This window comes from Apteryx mantelli, chromosome 6 (genome assembly GCF_036417845.1).
Source record: "Apteryx mantelli isolate bAptMan1 chromosome 6, bAptMan1.hap1, whole genome shotgun sequence".
NCBI classification, from domain to species: Eukaryota; Metazoa; Chordata; class Aves; order Apterygiformes; family Apterygidae; genus Apteryx; species Apteryx mantelli.
In genome coordinates, this window is record NC_089983.1 from 22,398,348 (window position 1) to 22,414,305 (window position 15,958).

Consider the following 15,958-nt stretch of genomic DNA (forward strand, 5'->3'; position numbering starts at 1 on the left):
CAGGCACTACAGCAATGATCTTTAAGCATCTTTTTTCTTCAGGAATGATAATGCTTAGAGGTAAAACAGACTTCTGTCTCTTGTAATGGCTATAATAACAATCTGCAAACTGGGTGAATACATGGCTGTAGAATAGAAAGCCCGGAGTTTTATGTTTCGCATAAAATATTTTTCTCCTAAATCACATGTTTCTGATTTGATTTCATCACAGTAATCATTGTGTTCTTTGGAGGGTTTTTTTACAATGTAATTATTAACGCAATTTAAAATAATTATTTAAAATAATTGTTAAAATGAGACATTTGAAACTCAAGAAAAGACAGAACTAGGGTTAGCATTGAATATTGTTAACTGTTTATAACAGGGATCATTTCCCTGTTTTACAGGATGTATGTCTTCTGAAAATTTCATCATCAGCTCACCTATGAAAACCTGCTTCAACACACATTTATTTTTGGATAATTACTTTTTTTAAAGGAATGCCTTTGTTTCAGTACCATATGTTTTTCAGTATTTTGTTAAATGTTTTCATTCTCATTTTTGGGGTGGAGAGGGGAATTGAACGTGTAAACATCAACAAGTTCTTGTTCACTAATTTTTCTTTTTTCTCTTCAGCTGTTGACAGTGTTTTGAAGAGAATGACGATTATTGGTGTGATCTTGTCCTTTCGGTCACTGGCACAGGAAGCACTTAGAGACGTAAGAAATGCCTGAATCATTTAGAACATATTCAGTTATTTCCATTAGATTTAATGGAATAATAAGGTATTTGAAGCTTCGCTGTTCAGAAATGGTGGCTTTTGAAAGTTTGGCACATGGGTAAAATGGGAAGTCAGTCATAACTGAAACTTGAATTACGAGTTCTGGGAAAAAATTTGCATGTTTTGGGTACTGTTCAGGGAAATATTACATTAGAACTTATAGGTTTTCATTGGAACATGCCTGTCAGTCTTTTCAGTGTTTAATACATTTTAAAAACTTTCACTTCATTCACCAACAGCTCAGTTTTGAGTTCATTAAGCTTTCAAGTCTTAAATCAATAAACTAATCCATATACTTAAAATAACTTATTAAAAAAAAAAAGAATAATCCAGTAAAATAACATTAGTATCTAACTGATCATTAATATTGAAAATATTTTTTTCTAATTTCTTATTTGTCTCCCTTAGGTCTTATCCTATCACATTCCTTTCCTTGTAAGTTCAATTGAAGACTTCAAGGATCACATTCCAAGAGAGACTGACATGAAGGTAATGTTTGGTCCTAAGGGTAATAGAGTCAATTTTTTTTTTTTTTTGTCCTATTAAAAATATGTAAGGGGCAAGACTCTTATGCTTAGTGTGAAAAATCCTGAAGCAAAGAACAACCTTTGTTCCAAGGAGCTAAATAACTGTGCTTCAGTAAGCCTACTACAGTTCCAGAAAAAAGCTGATAGGATAAACACAAGTCTATCTGCCTGTGAACGCATTTGAGAACTCTCATGAAAAGAATTAAGAACAAAATTTATCAAGTGTTAAAACATGGCTAAGCAATAAAGGGAGGAATACTGAGATACTTCATAGTATGAGCTGGTAAAATAAAATGTTTCAAGGACTTTCTGTACATAGCTGGAGCTCTATGCATGTAATAGCTATGAGGCTGATTTTGGCCTTGAATTGAAAATTCATATGATCCTACCCTCTGAAATGTTTGAGGGAAGGGAGGAAATAGCAGCATGAATATGGTGCCTCGCATCTGAACAGTAGTATGTTTACATCCAAAAATCCCTTGTTAGTTTATCATGTGGCTTCTGGCCATGTGATGCTCAGTAATTCCTGAACTTGAACCTATTTGTAATTGCTGAACTTGAAGGCTATGTTTTGCCGTATATTCTTGATGCAAGAAACTTAAGTTCTGTTATGTATGAAGATTTATTAAATTAAAAAAAAAAATCTTTATCCTTATTAAAAGCACATTACAAGAACTATTCAGAGCCAACTATGGGTGGGTCTCATTATTTGAGAAGACAGTTCAGCACTCTGAGAAGTGTGTCGGAAGTTGCATGAAGGATATGATAAGCTACTGAAATTTCACATGTATGTAATTTTGCTACAAAAGATAAAGAATTACATGCTCTCTGAAACTTGCAAAGCTGATAAAGCAGCCATAATGCTTGATGTCCCAGAAAACATTGAAACTCATGCCACAGTGGAGAAATAATATGGAAATGCTGTGGAAAATAGACATAAAGCTTCAAGGAAATTGGCTCATGATAGCAGCTACATCAAAATAATGCAAATTGCCTTTGCACTTCTCGAGAAGAGCCTTCCTAGAGAAAAATTCTCACCCATAATTATTTAAAAAAAAAAAAAAAATCTTTTATTGCCGGTGCATCATGTTCCATTATTAAACTTGAGGAATCAGCATGCAGAAGAGAGGAGAAGGAAGTTTCCACTGCTTACTGGTGCCTAATCTTTTCAGAAGACATCTTACAACCCCTGATGTCAAAGGGAATCTGAAAATAAGATAAAAGTAAAAAAACAGCTAAAACTAAATAGTTAACTGCTAAAACAGTAAATAAATCATTGAAGACAATATTTACCATTGGCATTCTTGAGTGGATAGTAACAGATCATCTTAAACATCTAAATGGATCTCTAAAGAGATCACTGGACTCATTTGTGTCAGCAGATATGCAGAAGCATTAGTACTCTTCTGTTCTCAAAGTCACTAGAGTAATTTACAATCATAAGGGGATGGCAAAAAAGCCATGTCTCTGCTGCTAGGTAAAACCATGCCGACAACTGTTCTCTGCCACGTAAGCACCACCTGGTTGCTTCTGCCTACTTAATATTTAGCTGTAGGTCTTCTCTGGGCCCTGTGCAGTTCCCCTGTGATTCTTAGATATACCTATTATTTTGTGCATAGATATTCTAGTTCAAAGTGTCTGAAATAATATGGGGGTGGTACAGTCCACCACAGGGGTGGTTACGTGATACCAAGCTTAGATGTCACGTGTCTTGTGGTGTGGCATAATGCCATGTAGAATTGCTTGAGAATACAAACCTTGCTAGGATAGTGTTGGAGGACTGTGTGTGGAGAAGGAGCCAAACCTGTGTAATCTTGTCCGTAGTTCCTACTGGGAACAATTTCTGGCTTGTGCTGCCCCATATCTCTGCCAGAGCCTTCTCTTGAAAACAGCTTGTTGGTGCAGCCAGAGCTATGCGAAGAGTCTGCTAACAATTAGGCAGCGTGGACAAGCAGCAGTTTGCTGTTTGAGCTTTCTCTCTGGTCTTGTCGTGTATAGGGGTGTGATTACAGGCGACTGACTTCTTTTGGGACAATGAGTGGGGTTGTTTTTGTTTGTTTTCTTAAAAGAAGGCATGTCAACAGATCTTTGCAAGGCTTTATACAATAGATTAGGACATTCGGATATTTTAGGACATAATACCAGTAATTTCCTACGTAGTGAATTTATCACAGCAAAGCAGAAATAGCTTTAAAGCTGTTCATGAGATAAATATTTGTTATGAAATGTTGTTTTTATTTTAGTAAGCCTGAAACGTTTGGGAGCCACTGGTAAAATGGAGATTTCTTTTTAGCTGGCTCTATGTAGTGTTAGGCTGTTGGAAGGTCTGTACAGGCTTCCACAAACAGGCCCCAGGCTTGCATGCGAGCCACTGGTGCTCGAAGCCAGTTTGTTGTGAACCAGCTCCCATTCGGAGGCTGTGTAATTCTTTTAATGCAGCACTGTACTCAAGCTGGTATCATATGTCCTGCTGACAGCTTAGCACTTTGCTAACAAAGCAGCATGCTTTTCATACCAAAACTGCTCTCAGCTAGCCAGGCTAGCTAAATACAGCTAATAAACTATATGAGATTGTTTGTGAGAAGGGTGGCGCTTCTCAACTGTTAGTAGAAGTAAGACGTATCAGCAGCATTTCTCAGTCCTTTGTATTTGGTATACCTTTGCTTTTGGAGGGTTACATCTGAATTACAGCTTCAGATACTTTGTTCAAAATGTAAATTAAGGAAAGAAATAAATACTATGTTGAAAGTTTGTTAATGGCAATAAAAGACACAGGAAGACTGAGCCAGATTGGAAAATGGAATAAATTTCAAAGTGTTCTCAGCTCCTCCAAATATTAGGCCCACTTACACTCTAATTTTTGGCATTTGGAGTCTCTGGCCACTGTTAATCTGTATCAAATTTCAATGTTGCTGTGAGATTACATTTCTGTTTTACTGTAATATTTTATCAAATTGCAACTTTTGCCTTCTGCTTGTCTAAAAATTCTATATTTGTAGATCTTAGCTGACACTTCAGATCTGACAGAGAAAATGTCAGGTTTTTTGAACAGAAAAGATGTAGAAACAGAAGACTAACCAGGAATTCAGTGTGTTTGCTCTGGAGATAATTTAGAAAAACATACAAGCTTGATTTGACCTGATAAAAAGAATGATAACCATCTAGCACAAAAAGTACTGACCCAGCTGTTCAGTGTAGGTTAGAAACAAGGAAAATCTAAAGGCTCTTTATCTTTTCTTCTGTCAAGTCTCTGAAGTTCCTTTGTGCCTCAAATGTTTAAAACGTTTAAAAATATTAGCATATCTGTGCTTCGTAATGTTTACACAAAAGCATTCAATGTTGTCTTCCTTGTAATTATCTTACTTCCGGTCCTCAGGTGGCAATGAATGTATATGAATTGTCATCAGCTGCTGGATTGCCTTGTGAGATTGATCCTGCCTTGGTTGTAGCACTGTCTTCCCAAAAATCAGGTAAGAAGTTACAATTTAGGAGGAGGGGGGAAAAAAAAAGTACCTTTTGCTCCCTCAAATTTTTAAAATGCCCCACAGTATGAAAGTGTTTGTAGTGATTGGGAGAGACTTGTGTATCTTAGCTCCTTTGCGTTCCTTAGGTGAACTTCATAAATGGCCTAAGAACACGAATATTTTGTGTGTCTGCTGTCTAGATCGTGCCAATTTGTTAGCTGAGAATCTTTTGAACCACAGATTAACTTGTTGACCTAGAAAAGGATAACGGGTAGATGTTTAATGAGTTTAATGGCTTGTGGTGAAAACTGCAGTAATTCAAGGACAATGAAAGTGAGACTGTTGAGAACAACTACTGACATAAGTTCTGTTGTACAGATCTGTAATAAATCTGTCATGCAGGTAGGCATTAGAAGCTGAAAATGCCAACTAAATGTAGTTCCTGCGTGTAGTTCAACACTGGTAGTGGTGTGTTGTACAAGTGTTAACATGAAGCTTACAAGGGAAAACATGGTAAAATAAACATATTAATGTTCTAACAATTTTTCTAGTGCTTCCTCTTATTTGCTCTGGAATAGTGGTGTCTGAGCTTTCCAGCTCTGTTTACTCTGGCAATTTCAAAGGCATGAATGGAGACTCTTAAGTGCTTTTTGACGTTTTTTAACTTTGTTCCCTATCTTCGTTATTGAACACTTCGTTGCTTTTTTTTTTCTTTTTCTGTGTATATGGGATGTTTAATATTCTAATCAGTTCAAGAATATTTTAAGTGTTACCTTGGTATTTTTTCCCCTCTAATAGTAGTTGTTTTGGAAAAGAAAAATACAGCTAATTCCAAAAGGTGTTTTGATGTTAAAACATACAACTATCAAGCTCAACTTATTTGAGTAGCATAAAATATAAACATATATATTTGTTTATATACATTATATCTATAATATACATAGATATATCTTCGGATAATACCTAGTATATGAAATAGCATTTTAAATATAATTTTTATTGTGCAGCTGTGTGAACAAGACAGTAAATTTCTGTATGTTTTCACGATTGGTTAGGATCTTGTATTCTGGATTTTTCCTTCTTTGCAGTTTGAAGCACAGTGCTTTCAGGTGAGCTCTGCCCCCCTGAGAGTGGTGACTGGATTTACACCAGCATGAAAAAATACTTGGCTCAGCAAGCTAAAAGTTTAATGACTTAAATGGTTAAAAGTAATAGGATGGCAGCAACTTCATTCCACAGATAAGAAACTGGACGTTTTGAAGCTTCACCCTGCCCTGTGAAATCTTACTATGGCAAGACTGAGATAATACTCCTCTTCTCAAAATGCAAACATTTTTTTTTCTCCCTCAATTTGATCAGACAGTTTATACTCTAAGCTGCCTGCAGTTGAAAGTAAATGTCTTAAGATGATTTCTGAGTTAAAGGACTTTATTTTTATTTTCAGAAAACATTAGTCCAGAAGAAGAATATAAAATTGCTTGCCTTCTCATGGTTTTTGTAGCCGTCTCCTTGCCAACTTTGGCCAGTAATGTGATGTCTCAGTACAGCCCTGCCATTGAAGGTAATGTTAAATATTTGCTGTGAATGTTTTCTTTGTAGTACTCCTGGTTATTTCTTGAATACTTTTGCTTTAAATATTTACTTAGGTTTTGTAGTGAACAAATTTAAGAATTGGCTAGCCTGAAGTTAGAAAAATTCTCTGAAAGCTATTTTGAAAAGCATTTGCTTAAGTCCTGTTTTCAGATCGCTTTTTATGAAAAGTGGAGATTTTAAGAACAGAAGCAGTTCAAATACTGTAGGGGGCAATCTTGGACTAATATGTGGAATAGGTAGAGAATACATTCTACATTGAGTGTCACAAAGCAAATGTAACCATTACTGAAACAACTATACTAATTATACAAAAGTCTTGCACTAATTAAAGTAAGTTTTCTATATGAATGTACTGTTCATATTACTAAGAATAACATTTTGAGAACAGCATCTGGAAGGTATGAGCTGTGAAAAGAATTATATCCTAAGGAATAGTTCAACTTCCTTATATTAAAAAAAAAAAAAAAAAAAGAAGAAAAACAACTTTGCCTCAAGGAAATTCTTTTCATGTAATCTGCAAAATACTGAGTTCTCTCTTTCAGACAAAATTAAGTTGAATAGGAATGACTGACAAAACTGTTCCAACACATACAAAAGTCGCCTTTCAGCTGTTCATTCTGTTTCCTTTGTGATGTGTACCATGGCTCAGATAAAAGAACATTTGTGTTCTGCATCCATTTACTTGATACAGTGTATTTTTATGTTTTTTAAGTTATGTTATTTTTAATCAGGACAAAATGAAATTACATAGAATGTCTAAGTTGACTTCTGAAAATTAGAAGTTTTGGGAAGAGACCAAAACACCCAAAAGCTTTCAGTATCGCTTAGTGCAGTATGCAGATCAGAATTTCTTGAGAGACCAAAGGTTATGGTTTTAAGTGGGGTATTTATTTTGTAATTATACATGGAAATCAGCTTTCTTGAAGGGGAAATGTTTTCTTCAATTTTGAGAGATTAGAGATTTGTTAACTCTCAAGTCTAGTTTCAAGCAGAAGGCATAGCCTTTTGCCCATTGTGGAAAAGCTGAATATCTCTCTTGTGTAATGAACAGAACTTGAAAATTGATTTGAAAGTCTAAGGAAGTTAGTCAACAACTTGTTTTCGATGGATAGGGACAACAGCTTTTAACCCACAAAGTTGTTTCATGTTATTTGCAGTCTCACAGTATTTCTATCAGTTTTTGCATGGTTTGTCAAAGTGCTGATGGCTGAATGAAACTCTTGATATCAACAAGAGTAGGGAATACCAAACGATTGGGCGAAAAGGGGGAGAATCTTGCTTGTTATAGGACAAGCAGGTTGGTTGTCTTAACTGGGTCCAAATGAACTTGCTTTGTATGGTTAAGACTACATCTGTTAAATACTACTTATACTATTACTTACAGTATTACTTATAACGCTGTAAGTATTGCTTAGAGATTTGTAAAAGAAATCCTCTAGAAATATTTTCTGTTATTGGTTTCTCCTTCAAGTCTCGGTGATACACACCTGTCCCTGCGCAAACTTATTTCTAGGAACCTGAATTAGGCTAGCTAGACATTACTGCCCACGTTCTCTTTCTCCAGTAGGTTAGAGCTTGTGCACGCTTGCTTTCCTCAAACTCCTCTCTCTTCTAAGGACCCTCTTAGTCTGCAGAATGTGGAATGTGTTCACTCTATAAAAATAACTGAGCAAACAGAATAGACCTTGTCAGTCCTGCCTTCCTTCCATAATACTTTTTTTCATCTTTTCTGCCCCTTGTTGTAGAACATCTGTCTTTAGACACTAAATAGTTACTATTTCCAGAATGAGAATGTAACATGTGCTACTTTTTATGAAGTAAACTCCCTGGCCAAATTCTGAATATAACCATCAACAAGTCATAGATTTAAAGAAGGTTCAGCTTTCTAATCTGGCAAGATGTACCTCCCAAATACAGATAGTTCTTGGACAGCTTTAGCAATGTCTACACGCTTCTTCCATTGACTATTAGTCAAATACTAGACTAGAGTGCTAGTTTTTCATCTAGAGACTAGACTAGGATATTAGTCTACTAGAGGGATAGTCTTTTCCAAAATCTTGAAACCTGACCAGATTGGAAGACAGCAGTTTCTCAGTTGAATTTCCCTTGCTGATGCTTTTTCTACAATCTCTTAGACCTAAAAATCAATTCTATTCAGTTCAAAAAAATATAAACTTAAATCAGCAGAATCGAGCAGAGCAGATGTTCTTGACTGCATGCTCAAGGAAAGTGGCTATTCTATTTTGCATTAGCATATTCATGGAGTAGTATTTAATTAAATAAGTAGGGGACAGCAAGTAGGAGTATCAGCTCTTGCCCAGAGGGGAAAAGGAGTCCACTGGTGGAGGCCCATAGGGTTCTTTGCTGGCACCCACTGTTCAGCATATTCCTAGACAACCTGGAAAAGGGGTGAAGAGTGAAGTGAGAAAACTGTCAGATCATATGAAGTTATGGAAAGTACTGGAGAGAAGAAAAGAGCTGCAGAAAGATATGACACTGAATAAATTGGGCAATAAAATGACAGATGAAATTCATTTTTAAACGAACAGTGTTGCACATGGAGGGCATCCCATCTTTCTCATATGAAATGATGGGGTCTCAGCTGACCTCACTATTCAAGCATGACTTTGGAGTTACGATAAATGACTAAATCAGCAATGGTCAACCCCTCCCACCCCCACCAAACTGCTTAGAAAGAATAGCATATCAGAAGTGTCCATTATCTGCATGCGTGTTAACTCTTTCAAAGACCACTTCCATTGAATGTGTTGACACATTCTCATAATGTCATGTTTGTACAGGTGTCTATTAATTTTGTTTTAACACAGTAGACTCACCTAATTTACCTAGAAGAGATATCAGGCTTCCTGATGTGCAATTCTTCTTAGTTTTCAACCATCACTCTCTTTGAAAACTGGTGTCATTTAATCACCTTACAGTCCTCTGGAGCCTAGGTGAATTTTAAGCAAGCTGTTCTGTACTACAATTAGCAATTCACCAGTTTTGTTTTTGAGTTCCTGTAGATCTCTTGGGTGAATACCATCTGGTCCTGATGACTTGTTCATTTACAGAGAAGGGGAGAAAAACGGCTAATTAGCTTAAGAAAATCCTGTTTGCACATGTCCATTTAGCCTAATCAAGCGGTAATACTCTCAAGCTCTGTAGAAATGAGATAAACTTACAGTGTATGCTTTTCCTTATCTAAAGTCACAAGGGTCTTTGCCAGGCTATTATGATCATTATAGCTTTGCTCTGTACTTCTGATAACATTCGTGATATCAAGTGCAGTCTGCAAGAGTACTTTTCTGCTGTTGTGTAAAGCATTAAATGTTGATCTTTCATTGTGACAAATCTGTTTTGTGGTAACATTTTTCAAAGAACACTTTAATTTTCAAACGTGATGCTGAGGTAATTTTTGTATGTTTTTATTTAGGGCATTGCAACAACATACATTGCTTGGCAAAAGCTATCAACCAGATTGCTGCAGCTTTGTTTACCATCCACAAGGGAAGCATTGAAGACCGTCTTAAAGAATTTTTGGCTGTATGTATAATTTAATTTCTACAGCTAACTTCTCTAAAAAGAGGGGAACTCACATGCCCTAATGCCCCTTAATCTATCTGATGCATAGTGCTAGGTTATACAGTGCTGCCGTTAACATGTCAATGTTTTTCTGATTTGCTAGTGTCATCTTTACTGCAGCAATCAGCCATGATAGTATGTCACAAGGTCATACTGTAAAGATTTAGATTGGTATGGATAAATATTGATTAACTTCAGTTTATTCCAATTGTAATATTGCTTCATAGTTTCATGTTACTTATTCTGCTGTAGTTACAGATTGCAGCCAAATTAAGATGATTATATAATACAGGGTTGATTCTGATTAGGAGAAAATCAGATGGGGTTAAGTTACTTTTTGAAGGCTAGCAATAGATCAAAATTTGTATCTTAAGAAGAAAAGTATCTATTGACTTCAGGAAGTATGTTCAAATTCATTGTTTTCTTTTTTTAATCTGATTTTTGGTGCAGAAGATACAAAAGCATTGTTAATGCAAATATACATATAGATTAAATCTAGTAATAGTGCTTTAGCAGTAGTCAGTTGTATGTGATGTTGGAAAGTAACAGTAGCAAACCAATTAATACTAGTGTCATAAATTTTTTCAGTATAATACTTTGTGTATTAGTATTTTAGCACTTATCTCTTATGTTGTGCTCTCCAAGACTGGAAAAAGCAATGTGTATAAAGTCAGGATTCTGTCTGGCAAACCTTTCCTATGATATGTTGAACATTTTAGTTTATATCACTTTTTCATAGAGTGTACCTCTAACTTTCACAAAGGTAAGACATGGCTTCTGTGTTGTACCTTTTGACATGGATGCCCTCCTTAAACAATAGCTGTCTGATTGCTGTATGCTCTGAGAATATTTGGGTAGAGGAATTTTTATGTTCTAGAGTACGTTGAAAATTATAGCTTCTGAAATCCAGTGATGCCTAGAAAAAAGTCAAAAGCTCTTAGGTGGTGGTGAGGAGTTTTAAATATATTTTGGTGTGCTTCTTAGGCAGTTAATTGAACTTTTAAAGTGGCTCCTAATTATGCAATACTTGAAACGAAAGGCTAAAATGGCAGCTTCACTTTAATTTTAAAAATGACTATTTATTTTGAGTGATTCTTGAATTTTGATGTTTGTCCTATAAATGTGAACAAGACCCCCCCCCCCTTTTTTTTCCTAGGTGCTTTAAACAGTTATGGGGGTAACCGTAACTTTCTGTAATTAGAAATTCACAGAAGCAACTTTCTTTTTTCTTAAAAAGATCTTTCACCTTTGGAACTTCATTGCATTTTGTAAAAGAGAAAAACCTTTAGCCATTGACCTTGTCTAATGCAACTGCTGACCATAAAAGAAAAATGGCTGTGTCAAGTTGCATACATTTGACAAGTGAAGGAAACCAGTATAGTTTCATGTGATTTAGAACATTTTTGGTATGAGGCTTGTATTTCTTCAGAGCTGATGAGCTAGTTTCCTACCACTGCTTTTACGGCACAGACCATGACTTGGTGGTTCAGATATTTTGTTAATTTTGTTTTTGTAGTACTTTTTACATATCAATTATTGTTACTCAGAAAAGAACGTTACTCTCGGGAAGATGATGTATTGCTTGGAGATGATCTACTTTCTGTCAGAAGTTAATTAAATACAGGAAAATAATCTTAGGTTATTTCATGCTGATGAGTATGCGCTAAGATTCTTTTGTAGTGTGCCTTTTCTCTAACAAATTCTTTCATGGATTAATTTCTAATCTTAAAAAGAGGAAATATTGATGTAGAACTAATATTTTAAGTTCAACTCTATGCCTAATAAGCATATATGGTTTAGGCACATCGCCAGTGGTTGGTGTAAGCACATAACTAATGATTGTACATCTGAAAGTCGAAGGGAATTTTTTTTCTTTCAGATATCTGTAAGTCATGAAAAAAGGGGGTTATCAGCTTATCTGCAAATAAAGCATTTTATCATCCTGATCTTGTAAAGAGCTAAGTACCTGTATAAGTTTCTAGACTATATAGTCTTTTAAAACTAGTAAATTTGGATTGCTCATGCTCTAGTATATCATTATTCATTGCTTATTAGAGTGACATTTCCTCAAATAAATATATAGTTCTGTAAGTAAAACCTAGCTGTTTTCCTTCTATTGGAAAAATATGTATAACTTCAAGCAATAAAAACTTCAATCATTTTTTAATCTTACAAACATGCAATACTTTTTTGTGCATATTGGGAAAGACAGAGAAAGTGAGGTCTTGATCCCGTGGGAGTTCTGTCATTAACTTCAGTAGAAGTTCTGTGAGATAAATGAATGGCTTTTTGTAGTAAAATACAGCACATCACTTATTAAACGCTACTTCAAATACACAGAAATGACTTGCTGAGAGTAAAACCCAGTGATGGTTAGTGTGCTCAGGATTTTCAGAAAGGTCTCTCTCACACACACACACACACACACACACACACACACACACACACACACACGCAGAAGCTGATCAATGTATTGTTTTATTTACTGCTTTGAAATACTCATTTTATATAGCTTGCATCGTCTAGTCTGCTGAAGATTGGCCAGGAGACTGACAAAACTACTACACGGAACAGAGAATCTGTTTACTTACTACTAGACATGGTAAGCTTTTGTCTGTTTTATTTGTATTAGTAGCTTTAGGGATAGGCTTCACATCACATTGTTCAACAAAGGTTTTTCTGGAGTCATCTTTGGTGTAGCTCATCAACCAAGGGAAATTGTTCCTGATGTCATTCTTACTGACAATCGAATGTCAGGGATTACATTTTGGCACCCCTCCCCTCCCCCAGCATGCACAAACACCCATTTTTACCATTGTCCTTGGTTGCCTAGAACATGGTATTACAATGTTCAGATCACTTTCATTGCTGATTTAGTATGTACATTATTAATATAAAATTTCACATTAAAGAAGTGCTGTTCAGCGTGTGGGGGGAAGGAAAAGCTTCTTTGCTCAGAGGTTTTCCATTTAATTTTATGCATCTCTTGGAAATATGACTAGCAGTGAGAAGCAATGTATTTATAGCAACATGTTTCTCCCCAGCATTTAAACTTCGTATTATTTCTTTTTGCTATAAAAACCATCAGTGCTCTTGTGGTGGTGAACAGAAGTATCTATAAGGAATAGATTATTAGGAGCAACCAGAAGATGTTTTGCAAAACTGTTTCTGGTGTTTTTCAGATTGTGCAGGAGTCTCCATTCCTGACAATGGATCTCTTGGAGTCTTGTTTCCCTTATGTCTTGCTGAGAAATGCATACCATGCGGTCTACAAGCAAAGTGTCACATCCTCTGCCTAAGTATCTACTTACTGGAGATAAGACGTAGCACGCATCTATGTGGCCTCAATTTTATCTGTAAACTGTGGAGCTATTTTACTTTATGGCCTGATGAACAGTTTTGTGGATTATAAACTTTTTCCATAAAGTTGTATTTCTGATCAGTGGTTTCTTAATATGCTTGTACTACAATATAAGCTTGGTTGATTTTTAGGTTGCACATTCATGAAGATTTTTTTTTTCCTTTTTTTTGGCATCAGTTATGTTTAAAAAAAAATACTACTTCTGCTATATGTTTTTTGATATTGATCATGCAAAACAATAATTGCTTGTTTATTTCTGAGAAGAAAAATGTATTTAGTGATTATTTTAGATAGTGTAGGTTTCATCTGTGTGTAAATTATTTCATATAGGGAGAGTTATAATCTTGTACCTATTGTTCTTATTGAAAACAGATATTGGATGTGCATTTCTGTGAAGTAATTACAGCATTTGTACTTTTATTTGAAATATTCACCAAACTATATACTATGACACTATCTAACATTAAAAATGTTATAGGACTGCTTATCCCTCAGACAGCAATCCTCTCCCAATGTTCTTAAACAACAGCAAGTGGTGTTGTTTGTATAAAGCATAGTGGAAATTTTTTTTAAACTAACTCTGTGGTGCCCTGTTGGCATTAACACTACCATTGTACCCTGCTGTATAATAAACATTCTTACACATTTATCACATGTTGATAAAATGTTAGCCCTTAACCACTTTTTATATGTTTTAAATTTTTGAAATTCAAGTGTACCTTCCATAACATACAATAAACACTAGACTGTATTATCTGTTGGTGAATTATTTTTAATATAAATGTTATCCTGGTATTTTAAGCTTAAATTTTGCTGTTGTGCATTAATTTACATCTTAGAGTTGGTTAAATATCAATTCTTAGACCTTTTATATGAAGACTTTTTATAATCCTTCATCTACTGCCTTCTGTGGTAGTGAATCCTGTAAAAACTGGAAGAAGGAATTAAAACCAGTGTAAAAAGTCAGTTTAGTGCTATTATCCTTTAAATCTTAATTTTAAATAATAAAGCAAGAGAAGCATTATATAACAGTGATGCCTATTGCACCCATAAAAATAAATGTATTGTTAAAGCATGAAACTTGAAATAATTATAAACCAAGAGAATGTTGCTAAAACCATAACATCAGACATTACTGAGACAGATATATAATAGGCTTTTTTTTTTTTTAATCAATCATGCAAATTGGCATGCAGGATAGCATTGGCTCATTTAGTCTGAAAGCTGACCAGATGGTTGTGCTCTTTGATCCACAGCATATAAAGGCAATGCGGTTCTCAATGGCACAGACTCTGGACATTGTATAGAGCCCCTGTTCTTGATGCAACTTATGTGCATGCTGGTAACTTTTTCTATTATGAAAGAGCTGTTGTGTATTCAGCTACAATAGCTTCCTCTGTCCAAAGAAAAATAAGTACTGGAATAAAATTTTCCTAAGGAAGACAGTTCATCTATATTTTTCCTAATTATACATTTTATGTTATAACCATGGAACTGGTTTTAAATTGATAGTTTAGTACCATAACAAATATGTTTGTTCACAAAGAAGTTAGGTTAAATGTGAGACTTACAAGTTTTATTCTTTTTTTATTTATAAACTACTTTCAAATTAATCTTAATTGTAATGTAGCTATTTGTGGGGAAAAAAATAATGCCTGTTTTCAAGAGTAAGTCTTGAATATCTGAAGTTGTGTGGCTTAAGAAATAACCTATTTCGTGTCTTTAATGTTTTGTTTGTTTGTTTTGTTCAAAGGGATTGCATTTAGTCATTTATCTCTGATCCCTGTCAAACTCTCCACTGTCTGAGGTGTTAATGATCTAAGTTTAGAAAATTGGTAATTTCTGACAGATAATGAATGCAGTATCTTCAAGAAGCTACTTCTGACACAGTTTTGATGCAGTCGTGAATCTTTTAGACTCAGTTTCTATAGGAGATGCTGTGTGAGTGTGTTACACTGTGTGGTACACACATGCTTGAGATTTCTTTTAAACTCTAACCTTCCTGCAAAAACTCAGAGCAAGTTCAGAACTGAACTGAAAAATGGGACAGTCTGGAAAGAATGATTTGAATTAACCCATGTATTGGGCTTTTTTTTTTCTTTTTTTTGGGGGGGGGCGGGGGGGGGGAGGCAGTTCTCGCTAAGTGACAATTATTTCTGGTTTCGGCTGAGCTACCACAAAGCTATTTAGGGCTTCAGCCTGCTTGTTGAGGCCAGAGCACATCTAGTGCAGCCCTGGAGGCAACCTGTGTCCATGCGCTACACAAATTTTGATAAACTGACTGAACCTAGAATTTGGGGGAGAACGGTACAGAAGGAATGCCTCCTCCTCTGGAGCCTGAAATATGTCCTCAACTTAGTAAGCTCAACTGTTGATGCTGTTTATTGAGTCATCTTGGCTGCTGCCTTGTGCATTTCTGCAAGTGCTTGTAAGTTCTGGAACATAAAGTACAGACAGCTGAGCTGGTTCCATAGTTTGAATCAAATGTCAAATTAGTGGTAGGGGGAGGGGTTCTGCCTCATGGAAAGAGCGTATGAGAAGAACGTCCTCTTGCTGCCCAGAAAACTATTTCATTTGGTTTGGGGGGGGAGGCGTTCGTCAGGGCAAAAGACTACTATCAAAAATAACGACACCTTCACCAAGAAGGTGCAAGTAAAACATCTTTCTGTGA

General features: G+C 35.5%; 1 protein-coding gene across 1 annotated transcript in view; it reads left to right on the top strand.

The window, feature by feature from the left end:
* Nucleotides 1–14,038, top strand: part of NCKAP1 (NCK associated protein 1) — a 63,904-nt gene extending 49,866 nt beyond the window's left edge. Inside the window, exons 25-31 of the mRNA XM_067298966.1 lie at nt 616–698; nt 1,169–1,249; nt 4,664–4,757; nt 6,196–6,312; nt 9,778–9,887; nt 12,439–12,528; nt 13,109–14,038. Of these exons, the coding sequence (XP_067155067.1) occupies nt 616–698; nt 1,169–1,249; nt 4,664–4,757; nt 6,196–6,312; nt 9,778–9,887; nt 12,439–12,528; nt 13,109–13,225 (692 nt within the window). The 3' untranslated portion in view covers nt 13,226–14,038. The remainder of the gene's footprint in view (nt 1–615; nt 699–1,168; nt 1,250–4,663; nt 4,758–6,195; nt 6,313–9,777; nt 9,888–12,438; nt 12,529–13,108) is intronic.
* The last annotated feature ends 1,920 nt before the right edge of the window (nt 14,039–15,958 follow it).